Raw genomic sequence first — 24,596 nt, forward strand, 5'->3', positions numbered from 1 at the left:
ATATAGTTTGTCTACGGTAAGAACTCTCCCGCCACAAAGTCTAAAGATGTCTGCTGCTATGGAAACAAGAAGAGCGCATTTAAGGGAGGGTAGCTTCTCTTCACTCTAGGGCTAACACATTAGAGCGAAGAAAAAGATTCCCTTCTTCTCTCCGACCCAAGTCAAACCCTGTCCTAAACAATAATCCTACACCCCTACTTAAAATAGTTATACCTCGTTACCATAGTCACCGCCACGGGTCCAGACAAATGATTAAGGGAGTTCTTACTTTAAACAAACTATACGCATCTTGGAAAATAGACAATCGAAAAATTCTTCGAGCAGGAAAAAAAATCAAAATTATACGACAGTATGATTACGATGTGTAAGTGGCGACATCTGCAAAATGTTTGATTCAGTTATGGAAATTTGCCGCTTTTGAAAAATCAGAAACACTTCGGAAAGCTTTTAATTATCAGAAATTTGATAACAAACATTTTTAAAGATAAAAGACATGGATGAGGCAGTGAATATTAGTTAAAATTATCTTGACATTTTCAACAGCATAAAATTTTTCAACCTGCAAACACTTGTCCCATCACCGCAATACGCACTAGTTGAAATCGTATTAACACTGAACCTACCACAGGGCTACTACTTATCCGGAAAAATTTTGCTACTATCTTTTTTTCCAAGAAAAAAATATTTTTGACTATACTTGTATACTTTATATACTTGATATACTATACTTGATATACTATGTATACTTGATTCGTCAATTGTTTTGCCCCAGAATATCGATATTTTTCTCTTCAAACAGTTTAAATTTTGTTATCACATTGCTGACCGGTCACGAGTTAACTCGTCCTTTCGTGACCAAGCGTTGGTGACCGGTCACGAGTCATAGCAATCATATTAGCAGTGATCTCGTGGTGACTATTTTAAAAAGTGGGCGTAATTTTCCTTACTTTTCAAGTATTGCTATTTAATTCTCAACCAATTTATTATAAATTTACGAAACCTGATATATTTGCAAAACTTGTGGTGTGCCATTACACGTAGGTGATTGTTATACTTTGCATCATACGAAAAAAAGAAATATTAAAAGTTTAATAATAAATAAAAAATTTTAAAGTTTATTTATATTGTATTACTTCTACATTCGTTCCCCAGAAAAGTTGCCTGTCAGCAATGTGTTAATCAAGTATACTTATAAGCAAGGAAAAATTAATTTATAAAACATATTTATCAAGAAAACAAAACATTTTGTTGATAAAAAAACTTATAATACACTACTCTAAACAATTAAAGGATATTGTAAGTCTAACAAAAGTCTTATAAAATAATGGTATAAGCAATTTTTTTAAATTTTTTTTATACATAAAATGAAAGAAGAGAGTCACAAATGAAATTTTTCGTATTATGCAAACTTTGTACAGTCAATTCGCTATAACTCGAAGTACGATAACTCGAATATTACTATAACTCGATTTTTTTATGAGGTCCCGACCCTTTTATCTTAAATTTCATGTTAATTATTCTCGATTACTCGAATTTTACTCCCTTTAACTCGATTTTTTTTTTATCTTTTAAAGCAAGAAAAAAAACCTAGGAGCTGATATCTCTCCCCTTCCTTTGCAACACACACACACAATGTCTTTTGCACTTTTCATGGAGAAGCTAAAGCTGTCCCTCTTGAAGTATCTGAACAGTGGTTAAATGAAACGTTACCAAATTTACTTCAAGCATACAGTTAAAATGATGTTTTCAATATTGATGAAATGGGTTTATTTTTTAAATGTCTTTTAAATAAGACTATGATGTTTAAGGTTGAAAACTGCTCAGGGGGTAAAATGAGCAAGAAACGTTTGACTGTCCTAGTTGAAGGAAATGCGTCTGGGACAGAGAAATTGCCCTTACTTGTTATCGGAAAATACCGAAATCCTCAATGTTTCAAGAATGTAAAAACGTATCCTTTGGATTACAAGTCTAACAAAAAGTTTTGGATGACATCAGTTTTATTTGAAGACTATGTAAGAAAATTGGGTTGGAAATTCTTCGCTAAAAAAAGAAAAGTGATACTCTTTATGGATAAATGCACAGCGCATAGTGATCTACCTAATTTGAAAGCAGTAAACTTGCAGTTTCTCCCGCCAAACACAACAGCAAAGTTGCAGCCGATGGACCAGGGTATCATAAAGTGCTTAAACAGTCTTATCGTAAATGGCTTGTCAGAAAAATGATCTTAAATATTGTAATCATTTAGAAGATTTGTAATTAATAAGCATTAATTAAATTGTCCGACAATATTTTGAAAGTCCAAAACCTAAACTAACGGTAAGTCGAACTTCCGATATGTCGAAGTTTTTCGTCAGTCCTATCAGATTCGAGTTATCGCGAATTCTCTGTATTATGCAAATTTTGAGTTTGCTGTCGAAGACGACGCTTTAGCGGCATCGAATTTGATTAGGCTTTCAACTTAATGGAAGGCAAAGCGGTAAAGAATGATCGACATTCAGTAAGCGCGTTGTTTCGATGAGTGCTATGTCTCAACGAAATCATTCAACCTAATCAGAAGCTTGGAGAGTTGTTGGCCTGTTAGAGGGGGACTAAACAAAAGCCGAAGTAGCAGAAGCCATTGGAGTTTCACAAAGTCTGATTTCCAGGATCTGGAACCGTTTTTTGGAGACTGGAAATGCAGGCCGAAGATCAAGGCAAGGGTGTAGACGCTCCACAATACTCAATGAAGGCCGTTATTTAATGCTAACGTCTTGGTGACACCGAAATATGAATGCCACTCTTCGTCAACGATGCTTTCGCTAGGCAAACTGGCACCACAGTTACGACACAAGCTGTCCGAAACCGTCTGCATCCTCGCCGACCAATGGTGTGTGTCACGTTAACAGCAAGGCACCATCGCTCCCGCTGTGAGAGAGCAACAGAGCATGTAAACTAGAGGAGAAATGGATGGCCTAATCTTCGTTTTTCTGACGAGTCCCGTTTTACTTTTCATCACGTTTGTAACGTAAACATTAATGCCTTTTAAGCATGATTACAAGTGATTAATTATTTGCTATCATTACTATAGTGTGTCTCCCACTATAAAAATATAATTCCTATTCTCTAGTATGTAAGACATGTTAAAAACATTCAATGTTGAGGGGTACCTTTTCATAAATGATGCTTGACATTGTCGATCAGGTTCTCTCTCCACACTGGTGAGCTTCGGACGTGATGTGAACACGCTTACCTTTTCAGAAACGTCTACGTCGATTTGAACACGCTTACTTCGATGGATTCCCCATTGAACAGTTGACTTGCTACTTGTGACTGCGACATTATCCACCTCCTGGCACCGTTGCTACTCAGTTAAGATCACACACAACATCGGCCTATTTACACTCAACTGCTAACAGCAGCGACAACGTCCCTGAACTTAATACAGCTCTCACGTTCAGCATTTAAAAAGCACGGTGATCTTAATACAGCTCTCCCGATTTCTCACAAATCAGCAATGAATCAACTAGTGGAATCTCTTCATCGAATTTCTATCACAGATAAAATTCTGGTGGGGGAGTACTGTAGTGTGTCTACCACTATAAAAATATAATTCCTTTTCACTAGTATATAAAGCATGTCAACTCAATTGCATGTTGATGCACCGTCAACATTTTCATAGATGAATGTTGTCATTGATGCGACTCTCCCCACAAGTACTTGCAACCAATTTCAATTTTATCAATTATAATAGACTCTGCTATAAACCCAACTACAGAAATAGTCCAAAATTTGGTTGATTTAATGGCAGACTTTGAATACAGCTCATTTATCCCAATTTTCTCTAATTGTAGTATAGTACACGGAACAAAATGATAGCAGAAATAAAATGATACTGAATTTTAAATGTCTCGGAACTTGTGTATTATCCATAAGTAGTAATAGCAGGCATGTATGCGGCGGAAGTGATAGGCAGTCAAGGGGTGCTTATTTCTGCCCCAACCGGAAGTTGCTTATTTCTGCCCGTCCATAAACCGGAAGTGACTTATTTCTGCCCTCCTATAAACCGGAAGTTGCTTATTTCTGCCCGCTTGCTTATTTCTGCCCGCCTGAAAATCGAAACTTCGTCTGCAACGTCATGGGGAGCTTATTTCTTTTTTTTCTTAAGCCTAACATATTTTTAGTTTCGGTTTCTGTTTTTAATTTAGTTTCGTTTTTTTAAATATTATTTAATTTATTAGTTTTTTGAGGGTGGCAACACTTATTATTTTTAATATTAGTTTTTAAGGATGGCAACACTTGTAAACTTTGTTATTTGGGGGAGATATTGTATATTATGAAGTTATGACGTCATCTTTTATTACATAACGCATATCATACACATGCTTTAACTCTAGTGGCGCCATCTATACTTAAATGTTAGAAAGAGAATATATTAATAACTCTTAATTTTAGTTATTTATTAATATAAATATAGTTGATATAAATGACTGTAATTATTTTAACCTAATCAATATTAATTAATACATTTTAAAATAAATTGATTCAATATTAAAAATTGTGTTTACATATGTCTACTGCGAATATTAAAAGTATTAGAATTAAAGCTATATTAATTTTTAAATCAATGAATATTATTTTATAAGATTAGATATTTATCACCATCGTTCGGATTTACGGCTATCAAATGTAGTCTTGTCATTTTTGAACCCAGAAGACAAGGGAACTCCTAGATCTCGAAACAATACATGTCTTCGAAGAGGACTTTGTGACTGCCCACGTTATATGAAGAGGAAAACCACGAAAAACCTCCTACGCATAGTCCGACGACAAGTAGGGGTCATGAAAACTGAACAGATGGCTTTGGTTGTACCTAATTTTTAGTTTTGAAAGACGCATTAATATAGATATTTAAAGAATATAAATTTTATTTTAATGAAAAAAAAAATTATCTAATTTAAAAAAACTAATATATAACAATATATCAGCGGTGTTCATTCAATCATATATTTAAATAAAAACTTGTTTCATCTTTAAAACTTATAATTTTATCAATTAAATTAATTTTATTGAAATATAAAATTACTTATTTTTTAATCACATGAAAAAATATTTGAAATAATTTTTATTAGAAAATGAATAACGACATATTTACATTATATTATCAATTATATATTAAATTTTCCTTAAAATTACAAATGAATTAAATGTAAGAAACATACAATGGGGGATTTTTGCCGCTATAAATTCATTTATATTCAAAAACATATTCATTTTATTATTATTTAATGTTATAATAATGCAAATAACTTACTTTATTTTTAAATTAAGAGTACACATAAAAAGTGTCTTTAACGGATACTGATTACGGAACTTGAACAGATCACTTTCTCACAAAATTTTACACCGATAATTTCTATCCAGGCCGTTTGGGGTTTACACACGTTTTATCAATTAGTCATAATATCAAGTATAACATGGTGCTTCATACTTATTATAGAACGTGAGAATACAAATATTTCTCATGAAAATTAAGAAGATAAATCTCACTATGAGACATTTGAGTTTTATCTGTGTGGAACATTTTATCAATAAGTGAGAATTTAAAGCATATCACTGATTATTGAGCGTGGGATTATTACTATTTCTCACAAAAATTTAACAAAATAGAACTCCGTATCCTTTGAGTTTTATCTTTATTTTATTAGTTAATCACAACTGCAAGGATATAGTTTATCGATATACACGAGGGTATGGGAAGGACATAGTTAGAGCTTATCTATATCAATAGTCTTGATAACAATCAGTATATATAGATCTGCTTCACGGATGACAATTATGTTGGAAATATTATTCCCTATGTTGTGGTTGTAATTTTTGTGCAGCAAGAATTTTATTTTGAATTATCGATTTGCGTATTAAGCGGACTACCTAAACTTTGGATTACTAGCCATGTCTAAGAGAACAAGAGATTCTGAAAAAAAAGTAAGTACTTTTCCTTTCATTATTTTATTAAACAATTTCTATTTAAATTAATTCTTTTTTTCATTTTACATTTTTAATTATATTTTCCTATATTCTTAAAAGTATATGGAGTATCTTAGGTTTTATTTGTGTTCTACCTTTAAGCTGTTTTTATTTTACTTAATGATAAATTTTTTCTATATTATTTAAATTAAGCGAAGCATCTTAAGTTTAATTATTTGTTATTTATATTTCATTAATTAATAATTTGCATACTGTTTATTATATTGTTTCTGTATGGCGATAAGTACGTTGTAGAACTTTGTTAACGCATGTTATTGAAATTATTTACCTTTGAGTTTTGATTTTATTTCATTTTAAAGTTCTTTAGTATATTTGAGTTAATAAGCTGCTTTTATTTATAAAATTCGCAAAGTTATTTTTATACAACAGTTGTATGTTTGAATTATTTTACTGCCTTTTTTTTTTTGTTAATTTTATCGTGAAATATTTTTTATTTTTCTAGAATGATGATGAGGGAAGTGAATTTAATTTTAATGAACCAGGTTTTGAGTTCAATGAAACAGATGATGAGGTAATAATAGGTTATTTTATTTTATTTTTGTAGAAAAAATATTAATATCAATTTAACATAGTTATTTTTTAATCAACAACTTTTATTATAGCTTTTGGGAGAACTCACGCAAGAATTTTTCGAAGATGACAAACATTTAATCGGAGATATCACACAAGGTTTTGCGGAGGCGACTCAGGTCTTTCAAAATTTGCCTATTTATTATCAAGTGGGTTCGGGATTTGAGGTAATAACATTTTATTCAGCTATTTAAAAAAAAAAACTCTCAGTGGAAAATTTGTTTTTATTCATTTATTTATTTTTATGTATGTTTTATTTCTATATCAGAATCAGCCAGGACCTTCTAGTGGAGGATCAGTGTTTGTGGAAGGTGTACCGGCTCCATCAAATGAAGTGAGTTTTAAATAATTTGTTTATTTATTTATTTTGCATTTTTAATTATTTAATTTATTTAATATGTATTTAATTTATTTATTTAATATGTATTTAATTTATTTATTTAATATGTATTAAATTTATTTATTTTTTATATATTTATTTATTATGTTTTTAATTTATATGTATTTATGCTTATTTAATGTTTTACTTTATAGTTAAATTCTGCTATTATATTGGAATGTTATAGTATTTTTATCTCCAACATAATTTTAACATTTTTCTTTTTTAGAGTTCATTTTATATACATTATGTTTATCATTGATATATTTTTTTCTTTTTTAGGTGAAGAATGCGATAGTATTAACCCCTCTTCACCAGAGAACGTATCAGACTTATAGAGCCAACGAAGCTTCTTACCGGGCGAGAATTGATATCGATCGGATTCCAGACTATTTGAGGGAAAGGCCCTTGATTGCTGCTGTGGAGGCTGTTCGAGAATTATTCGGAACGTTGATGCAGCGCACATTTGAGGGCTTAGCCCCTATGGATCTCGTGAGATTCTGTATTCAGGCAGAAGGTTTGGACAAGCCAATTTCGTCCCATTTGCAGCGTGTGGATGATTTCACCCTGGAGAAGCTCTTGGCCATTGTACTCAAAGTGTTGCAATCTAAAACAAAAATCAAGCTGGTGGATGGATTTGTCGTGGACATTATCACGGTGAAACGTGATGTTGGTGCCGGAGTGGATAGGAAAGTCATAAACGTCCAAGTCGACAGGCTGCGAAAAAAATCGATTATTACCATCGATAATGATGAGCTGGGACTGTGTTGTGCAAAAGCTATAGTACGGGCTATAGCGCATGTGGATAAGGATAAAGCAGCCATCAATGCTTTTAGAGATAAACGACGTCCTGCACTTTTTAACAAGGCTGTTAAACTCCATGAAGATGCCGGTGTACCCCTGGGACCTTGCACCTACAGCGAGATAGCCGTTTTTGAGGATTATCTGGATACGCAAATTGTGGTGTTTTCCACAGAAAATTCAAACAGGGTATGTTGTTTTTTCCTATATTTTGTTCTATAAATTACTTTTTTTTAATTATTATAATTATTATATTTTTTGTTATAAACAATATTTAAAATTTTTTTTTCAAAATATTCACTTATTAGTTTTTTTTAAAAATATTAAATTTTAAAACCTTTTTAAAAGTTATATTAAGTTTAGTCATGAGTTTTAATAAATAAAAATTTATTTATTATCCTTGTTGAAAGTGTTATTACGAATTTGCTTTTTTACCTCATTTTCCTTTTAAATTTTAGGTGTCATACAAAAGTGATGTGTGTAGACCACGCCGGATTAACCTGTGGCTCCACGGTGGACATTTTGAAGTGATCACATCGCTAAAGGGTTTCTATGGCTCCAATTGTTATTGCGAAGGATGTGAGAAGCCGTACGACCACGAAGAAAATCATTTTTGCGAAAATGTTTGCCCCATCTGTCGCCGTAAAGACTGTCTTCCAAATGGACCCTCTAGACGATGTAGCGATTGTGACAGACTGTGCCTATCAGAAGTCTGTTATCAACAGCACAAGAGCAAGGAGGGAAACCAAGTATTGTCTCTATGTGATAAAGTAAGTTTATGTCTATTAATAATGTTTTCTGACACAATATAGTTTGGTTATTGTTGATTAATATATAATTTATTCTTTCAGATCTATCAATGTCCATCATGTAGTCAGGTGATTCAGAGAAAGAACTGCCCTCGTGATGAACATCGCTGTGGCACATCAAAGTGTCGTTCATGTGATCGGTATGTGGAAGGTGATCATTTGTGCTACCTTCGCAAAGTAGATGCAAAGCCCCCCTCTGAAAAGATCATCTACTTTGATTTTGAAACCGACCAGAGTTCTGGGGAACACGTTGTCAACTATGCCATCGCCCAATACTTCAATGGAGAGGAGAAAGTGTTTCAAGGCTATGGTGCTTTAGCAGAATTTTGTTCTTGGTTGTTTTCCACTCAGCATAAAAAATTTACAGCCATTGCACACAACATGAAGGGGTAAGTTAAATCCTTTGTTATTTTCTAATTTTGTTATTTTCTAAATTTATTCTTATTTATTTTAAAGTTTTATTTCTTTATCTTAAATTTTTATTTCGAAACTTATTCTTATCTATTTGTTAAAATTTATTTTAAATGTTTATCTTAAATTTTTTATTTATTTTCATTTTTAAATTTTTATTTATTTCTTAATCTTAATTTTTTATTTATTTTCATTTTTAAATTTTTATTTATTTTCTTTATCTTAAATTTTTTATTTATTTTCATTTTTAAATTTTTATTTATTTCTTAATCTTAATTTTTTATTTGTTTTCATTTTTAAATTTTTATTTATTTTCTTTATCTTAATTTTTTTATTTGTTTTATTTTAGTTATGTTAGCATTTATCATTTTTAGTTATATTCAAATTTATAAGTTGTTCTGAATTTTAAAACTCTAATGATTATGTCTGCTTTATTCGTTATAGATTTGATGGACAGTTTATCATGGCATGGCTTCTAGAACAAGGCATCACCCCTGAAGTGATACCCAACGGCTCTAAAGTCATGAGCATTTTGCATCCAAGTTTAAAACTGGCCATTATAGATTCTTTCAACTTTCTTCCGATGGCCCTCTCTAAGCTACCCTCTTGCTTCGGATTAGCCGAGCTGAAGAAAGGCTATTTCCCGCACCTGTTCAACACAGCAGCCAATCAAGCCTATGTTGGACGCCTGCCAGAACCATCTTTTTATTGTCCTGATACTATGTCAAGCAAGGCTCGGGATGAGTTTTTAAAGTGGCATGAAGTACATAAGGACGTAGAGTTCAACTTTCAAAAAGAGATGAAAGAGTATTGCAGGTAACCATTTCTAAAAAAAAAATAATAAATGTTTTTTTTCTCAATGTTATGAATTTGAACTAAATTTGCTTTTTTTTATTGAACAGTTCTGATGTCGATATATTGAGAAGGTGCTGCAATATGTTTAGATCAGAAATGATTAAAATATCTGGCGTGGATCCATTTTGGTAAATATTTGATTTTTTTAAATTATCATTTTACTATTTATTTTGTATGAAATTAAACCTATGTCTTTTTTTACAGCTATATTACTATAGCTTCATCCTGTATGGCAGTCTACAGGAGCAAACTCATTCAACCAGACACCATTGCCATGGTCCCAGTGCATGGTTATATCAACAGAACCATCTACAGCCCTGACTCCATACGATGGTTGGATTATGTAGCAGAGGATCAAGGCATTATGATTGAGCATGCTTTGTCAAACAAGGGGGAAGTCAAGATTGGAGGAATGTCAGTGGATGGTCTTTGCCGGGAAACCAATACCATCTACCAATATCATGTAATTATTATTTTATTGTTTTTAGAAATAATGTTTAAAAATGTTTTCTAACTTTAACATGTTTTTGTTTATATTTTCACAGGGTTGCTTCTTCCATGGCTGTTTGACCTGTTATGATGCGGATACTCAACATCCGTTCAAAAAGATGTCAATGGGAAAATTAAGGGCAGCCACCCAAGAAACCACCGAAAAATTCAGGGGCTTAGGCTACCAAGTCATAGAGATGTGGGAGCATCATTTTCAACAATTGAAGAAGGAAACGCCCGAACTACAGAATTTTCTGAAAAGCCATAAAATGGTGGACAGACTCAACCCTAGAGAGTCCTTTTTCGGCGGTCGGACAAATGCCGTTCGACTATTTTATGAGGGCGAAGCCAAGTATGTCGATTTCACCTCGTTATATCCATGGGTAAGCATGCATTTTTAGAATTTTCACTTTTTTTTATGAAAAGTTATTACGTCTGTCTTAATTATTTTTAATTTTTCAGGTCAACAAATACTGTTTATATCCAGTGGGCCATCCCAAAGTAATAACGACTGACTTCGATACCATCGATAACTACTTTGGCATAGTAAAGTGCACAGTGTCGCCCCCTAGAGGTCTCTTCCTACCTGTTTTACCATACAGATCCAACGGAAAATTGATGTTCCCCCTATGCCGGACGTGTGCGGATACTCTATCACAAGTCGCTTGCACTCACACCGAAGAAGAGAGAGCCATCACGGGCACATGGGTAACTGAAGAAGTCAAGTTGGCCGTGAAAAAGGGATATCGAATAGTCGAGGTAATTATCGTTTTAATGACTGTTTTGGTGATTGAAATAAATGTATGTTTTTTGTTAATTATTTTTTTTATTATTATTATAGATGCATGAAGTATATCACTTTAAGGAAAAATCGGACAAGCTTTTCAGGCCATATATAGATCTTTTTCTTAAGATAAAACAAGAGAGCAGTGGTTGGCCACGAGAATGTGTGACCGAAGAGGAAAAACAGCGGTATCTCCGAGAATATAAAGAAAGAGAGGGTATTGATCTCGACCCAACCCAAATCCAAAAAAATCCCGGACAAAGACAGGTGTCGAAAGCATATTTGAATAATTTTTGGGGGAGGTGAGTAATTTTTTCCCCGATATTGTTTCCATTCAGTGCTGTAGTAATTTTAGATTGAAATATTTTATAATCTTTATTTTCAGATGGGGTATGAACCTGAATAAGACCCGTCTCACTTATGTCAAAACTCTGCCAGATTTTAATAAAATGTTAGCGGACCCTACAAAAAAGGTAACACAATTTAAAATAAATTATTTTAATGAAAAATTATCCTATTTTATTTAAAATTATTTTATATATTTATATATATATATATATATATTTCAGGTGAAAGACATTTATTTCATTCACAATACGGCCGCCATACAGTGGGAGTCCCGCAGCGAGTTTATCGAACAGGATGCTTCGACCAACATCTTCATCGCATCCTTTACAACTGCCTGGGCTCGTTTAAAACTTTACGAGGAAATGGAAAAGTTGGGAACCGCCGTGTTGTATCATGACACCGATTCTATAATCTACGCCAGAAATGGAAGTAATGATCCGGCAATTGGAAATTTTTTAGGAGAGTTCACCGATGAATTGGATGGTGACGTCATAACTACATTTGTTTCTGGTAACTATCTCTTTTTTCAAAAAATCTCTTAAACATTTTTAAATTCTGTTTTATTAAAACGTCATTTTTATTGTCTAAAAATTCTTTTGAAAACTTTATTTATTTTTTATTTTTATTTTTTATTTTAGGAGGAGCCAAGAACTATGCCTATTCCACAAGATCCGGAAAGACATGTTGCAAAGTGAGGGGCTTCTCGCTGAATGCCAGAAACTCGGAAATTCTAAATTTCGAGTCTGTCAAACACCTGGTACGTACTCTGGACAACACTACAACAATCCCTCTTCATAATCCTGCTAAAATCACTCGACTGCCGAAGAAGAGGAAAATCGTGAACGTTCCGGAGACAAAAGTATATCGTATGGTATACGATAAGAGAGTAATCAACCGTGACGATTTCACAACCTTACCGTACGGATATTGATTTAAGAGAGTGGAGGCGACCCACTGGATAAAAAGCAGTGGAGGCTATACCCACTTAAAAAAAGCAGTGGAGGCTATACCCACTTAAAAAAAGCAGTGGAGGCTATACCCACTTAGAAAAAAGCAGTGGAGGCTATACCCACTTAGAAAAAAGCAGTGGAGGCTATACCCACTTAAAAAAAGCAGTGGCGACGTCCACTTTAATAACCGCGGAGTGCCACTGGAGAAGGGTCCTCGTCCCGCACTCTGGATAGTTACTTGTAACTAACAGATGTCTCCTACTTCCATTACAGAAAGAAAAAAAACTATTGAAATAATTATAAAAATTTTATTTGGATTAAATTTTTTAAAAAGTAATATTAAGAATGAGTGTACAAATGTTTGTGAGTGAGTGAATGTTGTCATGAAAGTGAAAGAAAAACTACATTTTTTTAAAAAATTATTTATTGAAAAAACGCATTTTAAAAATATTTTACAAAATGTTTTAATATTTCAGCCATTTATTTTTTCTAGCGAAGAATAATGGTGAATCAACTACAGAAGGTGAGTCAGTTAACATTTTTTTATTAATAACAAATTTTTCAGGTATTTTCATTTCTCTTAAAGCTTCGAAAAACTCTTTCTGTCCTTTGGGGTGTTTCTTTTCATTTCTCAATACATTGTTTATTAAATGAGTGATGTTGGTTCCTGGTAAAAGTTTTCGTCTATACAAAATTTCTCCTTTTTCAGTCCACGTTAACAGTTCTTTATTCTCTTGTAAGAATTGTAAAAGCTCTTTAGCTCGGTCCTTTTGACTCTTCGGGACGACATTCATTAATTGCGTTTCTATCAAGCTGTCACTTTCTGTCATTTTTTCTTCTTTAATTTCTTTAGGATTTTCTTCCACTTCATTTTCCTCCACTGCTTGAGTTGGTTCGTTTTTATTTTCCAAAAAAGTAGGAAATTTGATATACTTTTGAAGAATTTGTAAATATAACTCTGCTTTTTCATTGTCGGAAATATTTTTATTTTTTAAAATATCGTGCATTTGCCTGTCCAAATCGGATAAATATTCCACAGTATTAGTTTGTAATCTATTTTCTGGAACTAAGATAAATTTTTTACCGTGTTCCATTGATCAAAGATGTTAAAGCTGTTATGGCCGCTGGAATCAGAAATCCTAAAAATCCGTCACCTCGTTGAACAAGAACTTCTCTCTTACGGAATAAAGGAACTCTTTTGTCTACAATTTTTCTTAAGCTTCTTTTAAAAGGTGAAAGTTTCTTCTTTTGATTTTTATTTAGAGGAATGTTACCTTTTAACAAATTAAGTACACATTCACAAATATGTTTAATAGATTTAGCTGGACAGTGTTTTAAAAATTTTCGCTTCGATTTTGATTTAGCCACAGCTTTTAAGACCTCGAGACAACAGTGTTTACTGTCCGACATTCTAATCGCATTTGATGATTTTATTCTTAGCGAGATTTAATTTATACTAATTTCCAAATAATTGAGATTTAATGAAGGCAAAGTGATTTCTGTTAAAGTGTCTAAAATTACAGTTAACACGAAAGGTTAATGGAAAAATGACTATCGTGACTGGTACACGATCATTTTATCTTTCGGTAATATACCTGTGCGCAGGCGCATATTATCTTCAGTATCTGGTTTCAAATCGACTAACAGGTAACCAAAGGGTTTCGAAGTCGCGTCTTGATACACTTCTTGGAAAAATTTAACTTTTGTTGGATAGAGTTGTCTGCCTAAATGCGTGATTTGACTTTGATCACGTGGGTTTTTGAAAAGAATAAGATAATGAGCATTTAGAGATATTTCTCGCATCTCTTTACCTTTATGGAATATATTCTGTACAATAAAAATGACGGACACATTACGATGATGACTATGTTTAGTAAACAGATGCGTCAATTTGGAATTACTTCCTAATTCAGACATGAGATCATCGAGAATAATTAATGCATTTGAAATAGTATTTAAATCAGAAGGAACGCCCTCATGAAATGTCACATTCGGTATTGTTTCAAACATGGTTTGATACGCTCCATAACACCAAATAACCGATTTCGGAAAAGGTTCAATAATTTTAGATTCAATTATTTTCTTGCAGAGCTGGCTTTTTCCACATCCTGTTGGACCAGCCAAAATGCATGTGAACGAATGCCTAAGTTTAGGGAACTCCATAATTTATAGAAAAGAATTAATAAACGAGAATATTTATTAAAAATAAATAACGCAAATAACGGTATGTAAATAAAAACACAAAATAAAATATCACAAAATTTTAAAAAAATAATAATTTTATTGTTTGAAGGCAAAACGTACACCAAATTTCTTTTTCACAAACTGATACATTACAAAATCATTTTTTCGATTTACATTGAGATTTTTAATAATGGATAACATAGATATGTCACGACAACGATTATAAATGAAAAAAATACAATAGGCTCCACATACGTTAGATGTGAGTGATTGAAAAGATACAGAATTCCAACATGCATTAGAAATATTAAATAATTTATAAACATCAAGTCCATAGAAATCTGGAGAATGGCCATAGGAATCGAAAAATTCCAGTGTTTTTCTTTCCGTCATGTACAGAGCTAACCAATGCGATCCTGGTAAAGTTGATTCATCAGTGTTGACGATAATAGCTTCATTTTCTTGCAATAAGGGTGTAGTGTCTCTCGAATAAACACCTCTAAATCTAAATGCTGTTGTTGGATCTTTTGATAAAATTTCATAAATCTTTTTTCCATCCATTGTTTAATTTCCAAAATCGTATATAATGTCACGTGCTTTGTTAATTTCTATGACGTTTTCAAATTCTGCGAACACAATAACGCACACTGTTTTTTCTAACGGTTGCTCAAATTTCATTTCAACTCTTAAATTACTGTGCTTTATTAAATTAAAATGATCGCCATCACATAAATCAGGTGATAAGTCAAAAGCATATAGAGTGTAACCATCACAAAATTCTTCTCTGGAAATAAAGTTACCTTTATCACTTCTCATATGCTCAGTGCTCATGAACAAATTTTGATAAGCTCTTATATATTGTTTTTGTGAAAAGTTGAGTTCCAATGGATTATGGGGGACTGGTTGACCATCTACGTAGACGGCGATAAAATTTAAATTGAAATGTTTAAAATCAAAAGGATTTTTTTCAAATGTTCCATGAAATGCATCATTTTCGACACATCCTATGATAAGTCGTTTAGGAATTTGTCCCACAAATACATTGTCTTGCACAAATGACATGTTTCCTTTAGGAATGGAATACACTTTACAGAGCACTCGATTGACAGGATATTTTGCAGTATCTTTTTCTAATGCTTTTGCGTGTCCTAGAATGACTCCGGGACTTACACGTACTTTTCTAACTAACAGCGAAATTCTATCCAATACAACTTTATATCCCGACTTTCCTATTAGACAAAACTCGGGTTTACTACGATTTAATTTAATTTTTATATCAACCATGTTTAATAATAACCTGTTTTGATGAAACAAATCACTATGAATACAACCAATCATATCCACAGTTGCACTTAACTTGAAATAATCTGATCTTTTTTTAAGACCATCGTTTGAATCTTTATAATAAAGTTCGGCCGTCAATTGGGAGGTTTTACTGTCATAACCATGGTTTAAAAGTGTTTCAATGTAAGATCGATAAGGATAAGTATTGCTGGAATTAGATATAATGCGGTCGTTTAAAGAAACATCCACTTGAGAAAACAAAGAATGCAGAAATAAATTTACTGGACCAATTTTATCATCAGCTGTTAAATTGGTATTATCGTTTTTTAAAATTTTTGCTTGTACGTGAAGCTGAGTTTGGCTTAGATCAATAAATTCATCACCAGAACCTGATATATGAAATTCAACGGGTCCGCCATCAAACACATTCGATAACGGGTGAAATTCAACCCACTGTCCACTTTGTATAACTGTTTGCGTGCCGGGCATTTGAAACAATTCCAGTTCAGACTTCACACATTCCGGGGAACCTTTTAAAAGAAACGTCATGATGAGTCGAAAATATCACGTCCTCTCACTTTCTGTTTCTTTGATGAAATGATCTTTTTCTTAGTCTTGCGTTTTCTTTTATAGCGTCCACTGCCAATCATTGACTGTATTTTCCCAAGAGCTTTATTGGCCAGATTTTTACCCGACTCTTTTGCTCTATTTTTGGCTGATGTTTTCAAATCTTGGCCTGCTAGCACATCGGACATAACACGTGATCCTGTGACTAATGCTTCTTTTCCAACAGTTTTTGACCCGCGAACAATGTATGGTAGGGCTGCTCTAAATAGACGTCTAAATATGCCGCCCAGACCATAACCTTTTTGATACGACACACCACGATAATAAGGTAAACCGTTTCCCGCTTGGGAAGCATAATGGTCCTCCAACTTCTTGGAACAGCAAACATAAGGTACTTTCATCTTGACTGCTTATCTTGAAATGAAGCCTTTTTAAAAAAACACTCAATATTTATAGTATTTGTCGCATTCGGAAATGCAGCACAACCATCACTTTACCTCTTTCAAACGGAACAAAATCTCCTGAATTCAGTCTGAGTTCGATTTGAATTGTTTGAAATGAATGTCTCGTTAAGGGTAAGTATTGAGGTCTATCATAATACTGACTGATAGTTTCACCATCATGTCCTTTTATTCGGACGATTCGCAGTAAAGGAGCTTGTGTATCTCCGACAATTTGTGGGGAAATAAGATCTGTGTACACATAGAAAACTGAAAAATTAGACCATGCGTCAGCCACAAATTCGCTTTTCTGGTTACCCGTAATGATTGCATCACGTTGAAATCCTAACAATTCGCCTAACTTCTCTAAATGAAGGCTGCAACCTTGAACGGCGTTAATTTTTACTCGTTTCGTAGCTTTATTGTAATTTATTGTAAACCGACTTGGATTTTTAGGTAAAGCAAGTTGTATAGCTGATACAATATCAAACATTGATTCATAACAGCCCACATCAATTGCTTGCTTAACAGTCGATATGATATTACCATTATTTATCTTGTAATGAAAATAATTGTTATTTTCATTTACGTTCAGCCAAGAATGCGGATAGATGATTTCAGATAGGCCTACTTCCCATTCACCTCTTAAATCCACTGGTATAGGTAATTGAGTTTTGAAATGAGAGATTTTATTATCAGGAAAGAATCGCGTTGAGCTGTCAGAAGGTAACGTCACGTAGAAAGACATTTTTAAAAATGAACCTTTAACGAAAACGTTTCGCTATTTATACTTTATGAACATCCGTCACCCAATCATTAAATTTATCGGAATAACCTAGAAATTTAACAAAATATTGCATCTTTCCATTTATTTTTTTCTTCTTAATTATTTTTTCAACTGGATAAAATCCAGAATCGACTACTTTTTGTAATTCTTCTGCATAAAAGGTACCTTCGATTGATTCATTCATTAAATCTTTCAATTTATAAACTATAGGATTTCGTGGAATTATTTTATCTATAACAAATAATTCTCGTGTCCAATTATTTTCATATCCTTTTTCAAAATGACGTTTGGACTTACTAATACGAACAGTGTCACCTATTTGAAAGACAGGCTTATCATTATTCACCTTATCACTATATAAATTATTCCATACTTCTTTTTGATTATCGATATTCACTGAGGCTGGTTCCATTTTTATACTTCTGTGTTTGGTATGATTATAACTATCGATTAATTTAGAAATGACGTCAATATATTTTTTCGTATTATATTCTGTAAAGTATTTCCACATCTTCATTTTAATGGTACGGTTAAACCTCTCAACAATACTTGACTTAGTTTCATTATTCGTTGTAAAGAAATGAACTCCTAAATTTTTAAGATACTGCTGTATAAGTTTATTAGTGAATTCTTTTCCTTTATCTGATTGCAGTTTCTCAGGTTTTCTTTCTCTAAAAATAGTTTTCAAAGCTGGCAATACATTTTTGGCTGATTTGTCTTTAATAGGAATAGCCCAAGCATACTTTGAGAAACAATCTATACAAGTTAACAAATATTTGAAGCCATTATTAAATTTCGCTAAAGATTGCATGTCAACTAAATCAATTTGAAATTGTTCATCTATACCTCCAACAATCACTCGATTCCGTTTAAATATCTTTTTTACTGGTTTATGCAAAGTATAAGAATCTTTGGTCTCTAACCATTTCTTAACGTCACTTTTCCTCACTTTACCTTTCACAGAATTATAAATAGCATTTACACCTCCAAAACTTCCTGGTTGTTCAGGTTTCGTATAAACTGATGAAAGTAAATGATCCATAATCTATTTTAAAAAAAATTTTTAGAAATTATTTTGTTTTCTCTAATAACAGTTTTATTTCTAACAGTTAAAATTAACACTCATAAACATTCTTAAAAATAATGGTATACAATAATTTTAATAAAATTAAATAGTAAGTATTGAATTTTTTTTTCCTTTTTAAATTTAAGCAAGAATTTTATTTTAAGAACCTGAAAAAAGTACTATACTGAAAAAAGAAAAGTCATGCCTGCTGAAATAGAAAAAGAGAGAGAAAAAAAATATGTAGTTAACATAATTACATTTATTTAGAAAACAAATTAAAAATAATAATAAATATAACAAATTAAAATTCATACGAACAGAAATCTTTTCTAGCAGCATCTATACATACATCCAACCGTATATTTTTTAAATAAGTCTCACTTAAAAAGTCAATGAGCGGTTCACGTTCTGGATAAAGTTCGTTTTCACATAGTTCTTTTTCAAAGTCTTTCACAACTCCCACAACATTGAGGTACATGCAGGACTCATTAAAGTCCTTCACGGGTACTAAATCACCCACCTCAACGTCTTCATCTTCCACTCTCAGAGGAGGGCTAATACCCTTTTTTTCACCGATGAGTCTATATAACACTATGGTGAGACAGTGGTTCATACTTCTCTCCGCTTCTTCATAGCGGCTGCTGTTTGGCTTCTCCACTGGTAGCAAGCGTTTTGATATCATTTTAAAAGTTTTTAAAAAGTCTCTAGACTTGAACTTCAGGGTGATGTAGCTGGAAATGATATCCTCCTGTACACGTCTGATAGCCATCCACTGGGCAAAGGTGATATCGAGGGGGAATTTGTACACACGACCACTTCGACACGTATGTTCATGAGTCAAGGAGTATTTGCCGTCATCAGTCATCAGAATGTAGAAATCCTTTTTGTTGTCTGGATTGAGAGCCTCTAAAGCAAGATTGATTTCCACAATGTCAAATATGTTAGTAGGAGGCCCATGCTTGAAACAAATATTAAACTGCTCCGGTTGCAACGTCAGACCAACTGTCGAGGGATAATAGTTGTCTCCATATCGATTGAACTTTCTAATGTGAATCGAAGTTTTCTCCTTAAAAGTACTTGCTAGTATAAAGTGGTTGTCTCCAATAGGAAAATAATGTTCTGGATAAGCACCCTCTTGGAAAAGACCTTTCCTCTTTGGTACATCCTAAAAATGTAAAAAAGAAATGTTTTGAGTCACCGAGAAAAAACAAACAAGCAAAACCTAATTACTGTTTAGACATTAACTACATTATTTCGAACTACTATTTCTAAGTGAATTGTATATTAATATATAATGCAAAGTTTAAGAGTAAAATATAATTTCTAAGCAAATTGTATATTAATATTTAATGTAAAGTTTAAAAGTAAAATATAAGGATAAGTTTCGAATAGGAGTGTTAAAGACATTTTAGTAAAAGAAGTTAAAAATTATGTTTAGCCTGGAAAATCTATTAACATTAAATAAAAATATTATTACACATGAAGATAAAATAAGGGTAAAAATATAGAAGTACTTACTTGAATTTCATCGTGTTTTCTTTTTAATGAAGAGTTGGCTTCCATAACTATCTAAATACTGTAAAACTCCACTTAAGAAATAAATATTAACAATTTTCACGAAGTAACAACATACGCCAGAGCAAAGGAACTGATTATATACGATAGGGAAATTATAATCAACATAGTATAAATCGTTGCCAACAAAGGAAATATAACTCTAACAGCCAATCAGAAAAATATGAAACTGTCACATGCTTAACTACTTACCACCGCAAGTGAAAGGAACTGAATTCAACACACACGTCATAGACCAAGATTTAGCATGTTTTATCTTATCAGAATGACTCGCTCTGTAATCAGTAGTTGTGTTATCACACGGAACACACTAAATATTAACACGTGCATGGACAGTAGTGTTGCCACCCAGAGAAAGATATCATAGCATTTAGTAGGGCAGAAATAATTATTTAATAACTGTCAAAGGTTAAGTGAATATATATCGATGAAACTATATGATTATATCGATATCAAATCCTTTTCATTAATACACGTGTTCAGAATACAAAAGTTTAACTTATTAACACATATCTAACCAAGCATTCGTGGGTCAGTGGTTATGATATCCAACTACTGACCCACGAAGGCTTTTTGATGGCGTGAGTTCGATCCTCAGCCTTAATTATATTTAATAAATAATAATAAAACAGAATTAAATATTAAAATAGATTTAAAGTTATTTTATTTCTAACATTCCCACATAGATGGCGCCACTAGAGTTAAAGCATGTGTATGATATGCGTTATGTAATAAAAGATGACGTCATAACTTCATAATATACAATATCTCCCCCAAATAACAAAGTTTACAAGTGTTGCCATCCTTAAAAACTAATATTAAAAATAATAAGTGTTGCCACCCTCAAAAAACTAATAAATTAAATAATATTTAAAAAAACGAAACTAAATTAAAAACAGAAACCGAAACTAAAAATATGTTAGGCTTAAGAAAAAAAAGAAATAAGCTCCCCATGACGTTGCAGACGAAGTTTCGATTTTCAGGCGGGCAGAAATAAGCAAGCGGGCAGAAATAAGCAACTTCCGGTTTATAGGAGGGCAGAAATAAGTCACTTCCGGTTTATGGACGGGCAGAAATAAGCAACTTCCGGTTGGGGCAGAAATAAGCACCCCTTGACTGCCTATCACTTCCGCCGCATACATGCCTGCTATTACTACTTCCATAGATTATGAGTGCTAGATTTAATAAAAGCCTCTATCTCTCTCTCTCTTTTTTTTTTGTGGATTAGATTTAAATAAAACACTGCAGATAGAGTAAATCGTCTTAAAATATGTTTTCATGTTAGTTTTTTTTCTGTCTCTGTTTCAGCATTGAAAAAAAAGGCATTGTTTATAAAATAATTATTTGAACTACCTTTAAATATCATTATTCAGAGCACTTCATAGCTGCAATGCAATGGATCTAATTATCTAAAAATCTACATGTAATGGATATAATTATCCATAATTAGAGTTCCTATATCTTAAGAGAGTTATGACAAGCTATTTCAAAATTGTCTAAATTAGGTTTGCGTAAGAGCATTGATTCCGCAGAATCAATTAACACACTTGGCGAAATTTCTTTTAAATCTCTTGCTTTTTAATCATGTTAGCTGCATTTCGTATTTTTACCAGCCAAGGCAAGCGTGACAACGATAAAGCTCAGTAAATTATTGATTATCTAGTTCAACTTTTTAGTTATAAATGTAAGATTTTATTTTTTAATTCGTTTGCAAAATTTGCAACTAAAAATAACTTCTTTGCTAAACTAACAACTGTATATTCATCATGTAATAACAAAATAATTTTATAAAAGAGCCAAGTACAGTTATAGTTTTTAAAAGTTAATTCTTTTACTAAATATATGGATATTTAACTTTAATTTTTCATTTAACAGATACTTTGATTAATTAAAAATAATTTAAAACGGCAAGATATGCTGCAATATTAAACTCCACAAAATAAAGATACCAAGTTAATGCACTCTATGAAGTAAAATGAAGTCTATGTAGTAAAAAAAAAAAAATTCCAGTCATTTTTCAGTCTTGTAGCCAATTGGGTATAATATGAAAAAAACACAACTACTTCGATTTAGTAGGAACAACATATGACGCAATGCTAAACGAATGGAATTTAGTTGCTGTTTATTTAGTTATTGTTATTAGTAGTTGTTGTTATTTGTTTTAGTTGTTGTTGTTATTTGTTTTAGTTGTTGTTGTTTATTTAGTTGTATTTAGTTTCAATAACTTTTCTTTATAATGCAATAAAATCTGGCGAGCAGCTATTTAAACGATCGAACACTTCGTTTGTTTATTTGTGGCTTGAAGTTAGTCTCGCAGAAAATGCCGTTCATGGGTTAAATTTAGTAGGAACAACACAACCTGTGACGTAGGTTATATTATACCCAATTACAGTATAAGAACTTTATCTAAATATGTAAATAATGAAATATAACCTTATTTTACTCTTGAGAGTTAGGAAACTAAAGATCTTGCTTGCTACATAAAGAAAACCATAGCAAAAATACACATTCACTGGTATCAAAAATACTGTCCAATTGAGTGGAAGCAAAGCATGGTTAGATCATTTTAGTACGCATCCTAGATACATTACTTTAAAAAATATTTGCTTCGCGTTTCTCACACACATTATAAGCAATGCTGTTTTTTTCCCTCATAAATTCTATTATCAAAAACAACATTATATGCATAATTTTACGAACTAATTGGACAAGTAATGTTCTAAAAGCCACCATTAGGAAAAAGTTTTAAAATTTTTACAAAACTTTTAAGCAAACGATTTTCCAGCTGTCCAAATTACATCACTTTTGCAAGTTAGTAAAAAATGAAAACGATTTTGCACTATGGAAGAAAAAAAAAAAATGGCTAAAGCGTTTAGCCTCACTTACATTCAAACCGAGTAGTTTAAAACTACAATTTGTTCTTTTCGTACGATACTCGTATTTTAAATGGATCTCAATTTTTATACTGACGTTGCATATTGTCGAAGAAGAAGAATCTGCGCAATTTGCAAGAAATCCCCCATTTTCACAACGTTTGAAATGAATGGGGCAGAAAGAGGATTTAATGGCTTTGAGGTACGAGTGCTAGCAAGCCGACGGACGCAGAAGAATGACTGCGAAACCTGGCAACTCTCCCGCCTATTTGTATCAAATGAATGTACTTATTGTAACGACTATCATACATTACGGCAACTTTTAAAACTGCCATTTTTAGGGTACTCTCGTAAAACACCACCGTTCCAACAAGAGATTAATGGACGAAATTTTCGTCTCACATACACATTAAAAACAAAAGGAAGAAGGGGAAAAAAGATTAAAGAGAAAAACTTGCTTTCACTCTTTGCCGAGAAACACTGAAAGTGCTGTTTTTCACCCCAAAAAGCTAGAATCACCGAATTTTGCATGTCCTTTATACTCATAAGCTTAAGTATTTATGCTATTTTCTTCTTCTGCCAAAATAATCATAAATTTCATTTCCGCCATTTTTTCTTCTTCTTTTTTTTAAAGCACAGAAATATAACTCGCTGGTAATTTGATTTAAGAGGGGATTTAAACTTTTTTATGGTTAAAAACAATAGACTTAGTATCTTTTATTTTATTATTAAACAATAAAGGTATCAAGCGCTTTGAATATGAATTGACAGGATTTCGTTTCAATTATTTATTATATATATATATATATATATATATATATATATATATATATATATATATATATATATATATATATATATATATATATATATATATATATATATATATATATATATGTGTGTGTAATACAAAAAGTAAATACTTTTGTATTAATAAAAGAATTAAATCTCTTTCGTTTTCATAAAATGTCTTTGTTAAAGAATAAGCGTAGAGAGATTCTATTTTGGGAATTCAAGGCTGAAAACATACCATTGAAATATAAATAGATTTATATTTCAAGGGAAGAGTTATTTTTAGAATCGTTCCCTTTTTCAATTCCATATAAGAAAGCAGAAATGATTATCCTTAATGCGTAAGGATACAAGGAATGTACGAAATGTGCCTTTTTACTTCAAATCTATGTTGGTATAAAACGTAAGAACGCAAAGTTTTGCGTGTCCTTTTCATCTTGATGTGATACTGATAAGCTGTTCCGGGATTGTCCGGAGTCTTGTCCACTCCCCCTCCTTTGCAGGAGTGGGGACGTGAATTGTTAGCAATACCAGTCTCCATTTAAATAAACCTGTTTAGAACGTCTGATGGCTTATGACTGCAATTATTTTAAGCTGAATACAACACT

At 32.2% G+C, this 24,596-nt stretch overlaps 3 protein-coding genes across 3 annotated transcripts; 2 read left to right on the plus strand and 1 right to left on the minus strand.

The window, feature by feature from the left end:
* The first annotated feature begins 5,784 nt into the window (after positions 1-5,784).
* Positions 5,785-11,438, plus strand: LOC147802439 (uncharacterized). The gene is made up of 13 exons (XM_087153099.1): positions 5,785-5,961; positions 6,467-6,535; positions 6,627-6,761; positions 6,863-6,928; positions 7,256-7,963; positions 8,233-8,544; positions 8,626-8,972; positions 9,439-9,810; positions 9,897-9,977; positions 10,054-10,312; positions 10,395-10,721; positions 10,801-11,097; positions 11,180-11,438. Exons 1-13 carry the CDS (start codon positions 5,929-5,931, stop codon positions 11,426-11,428), a joined length of 3,255 nt encoding a protein of 1,084 aa, XP_087009225.1. The 5' UTR covers positions 5,785-5,928; the 3' UTR covers positions 11,429-11,438.
* Positions 11,439-11,513: 75 nt separating this feature from the next.
* On the plus strand, positions 11,514-12,705 carry LOC147802440 (uncharacterized). Its single transcript, XM_087153100.1, has 3 exons — positions 11,514-11,595; positions 11,692-11,980; positions 12,109-12,705. The coding sequence occupies exons 1-3, from the start codon at positions 11,515-11,517 to the stop codon at positions 12,399-12,401; spliced, it is 663 nt and encodes a 220-aa protein (XP_087009226.1). The 5' UTR covers position 11,514; the 3' UTR covers positions 12,402-12,705.
* A 6,284-nt stretch (positions 12,706-18,989) lies between these two features.
* On the minus strand, positions 18,990-20,553 carry LOC147802441 (uncharacterized). Its single transcript, XM_087153101.1, has 2 exons — positions 20,267-20,553; positions 18,990-19,913 (listed from the first exon to the last, which is right to left on the minus strand). The coding sequence occupies exons 1-2, from the start codon at positions 20,309-20,311 to the stop codon at positions 19,050-19,052; spliced, it is 909 nt and encodes a 302-aa protein (XP_087009227.1). The 5' UTR covers positions 20,312-20,553; the 3' UTR covers positions 18,990-19,049.
* Positions 20,554-24,596: the final 4,043 nt, after the last annotated feature.

The sequence above is a fragment of the Parasteatoda tepidariorum genome, chromosome 10, assembly GCF_982258835.1.
Source record: "Parasteatoda tepidariorum strain Cologne lab strain chromosome 10, Ptep-v5.0, whole genome shotgun sequence".
In the NCBI taxonomy this organism is placed as follows: Eukaryota; Metazoa; Arthropoda; class Arachnida; order Araneae; family Theridiidae; genus Parasteatoda; species Parasteatoda tepidariorum.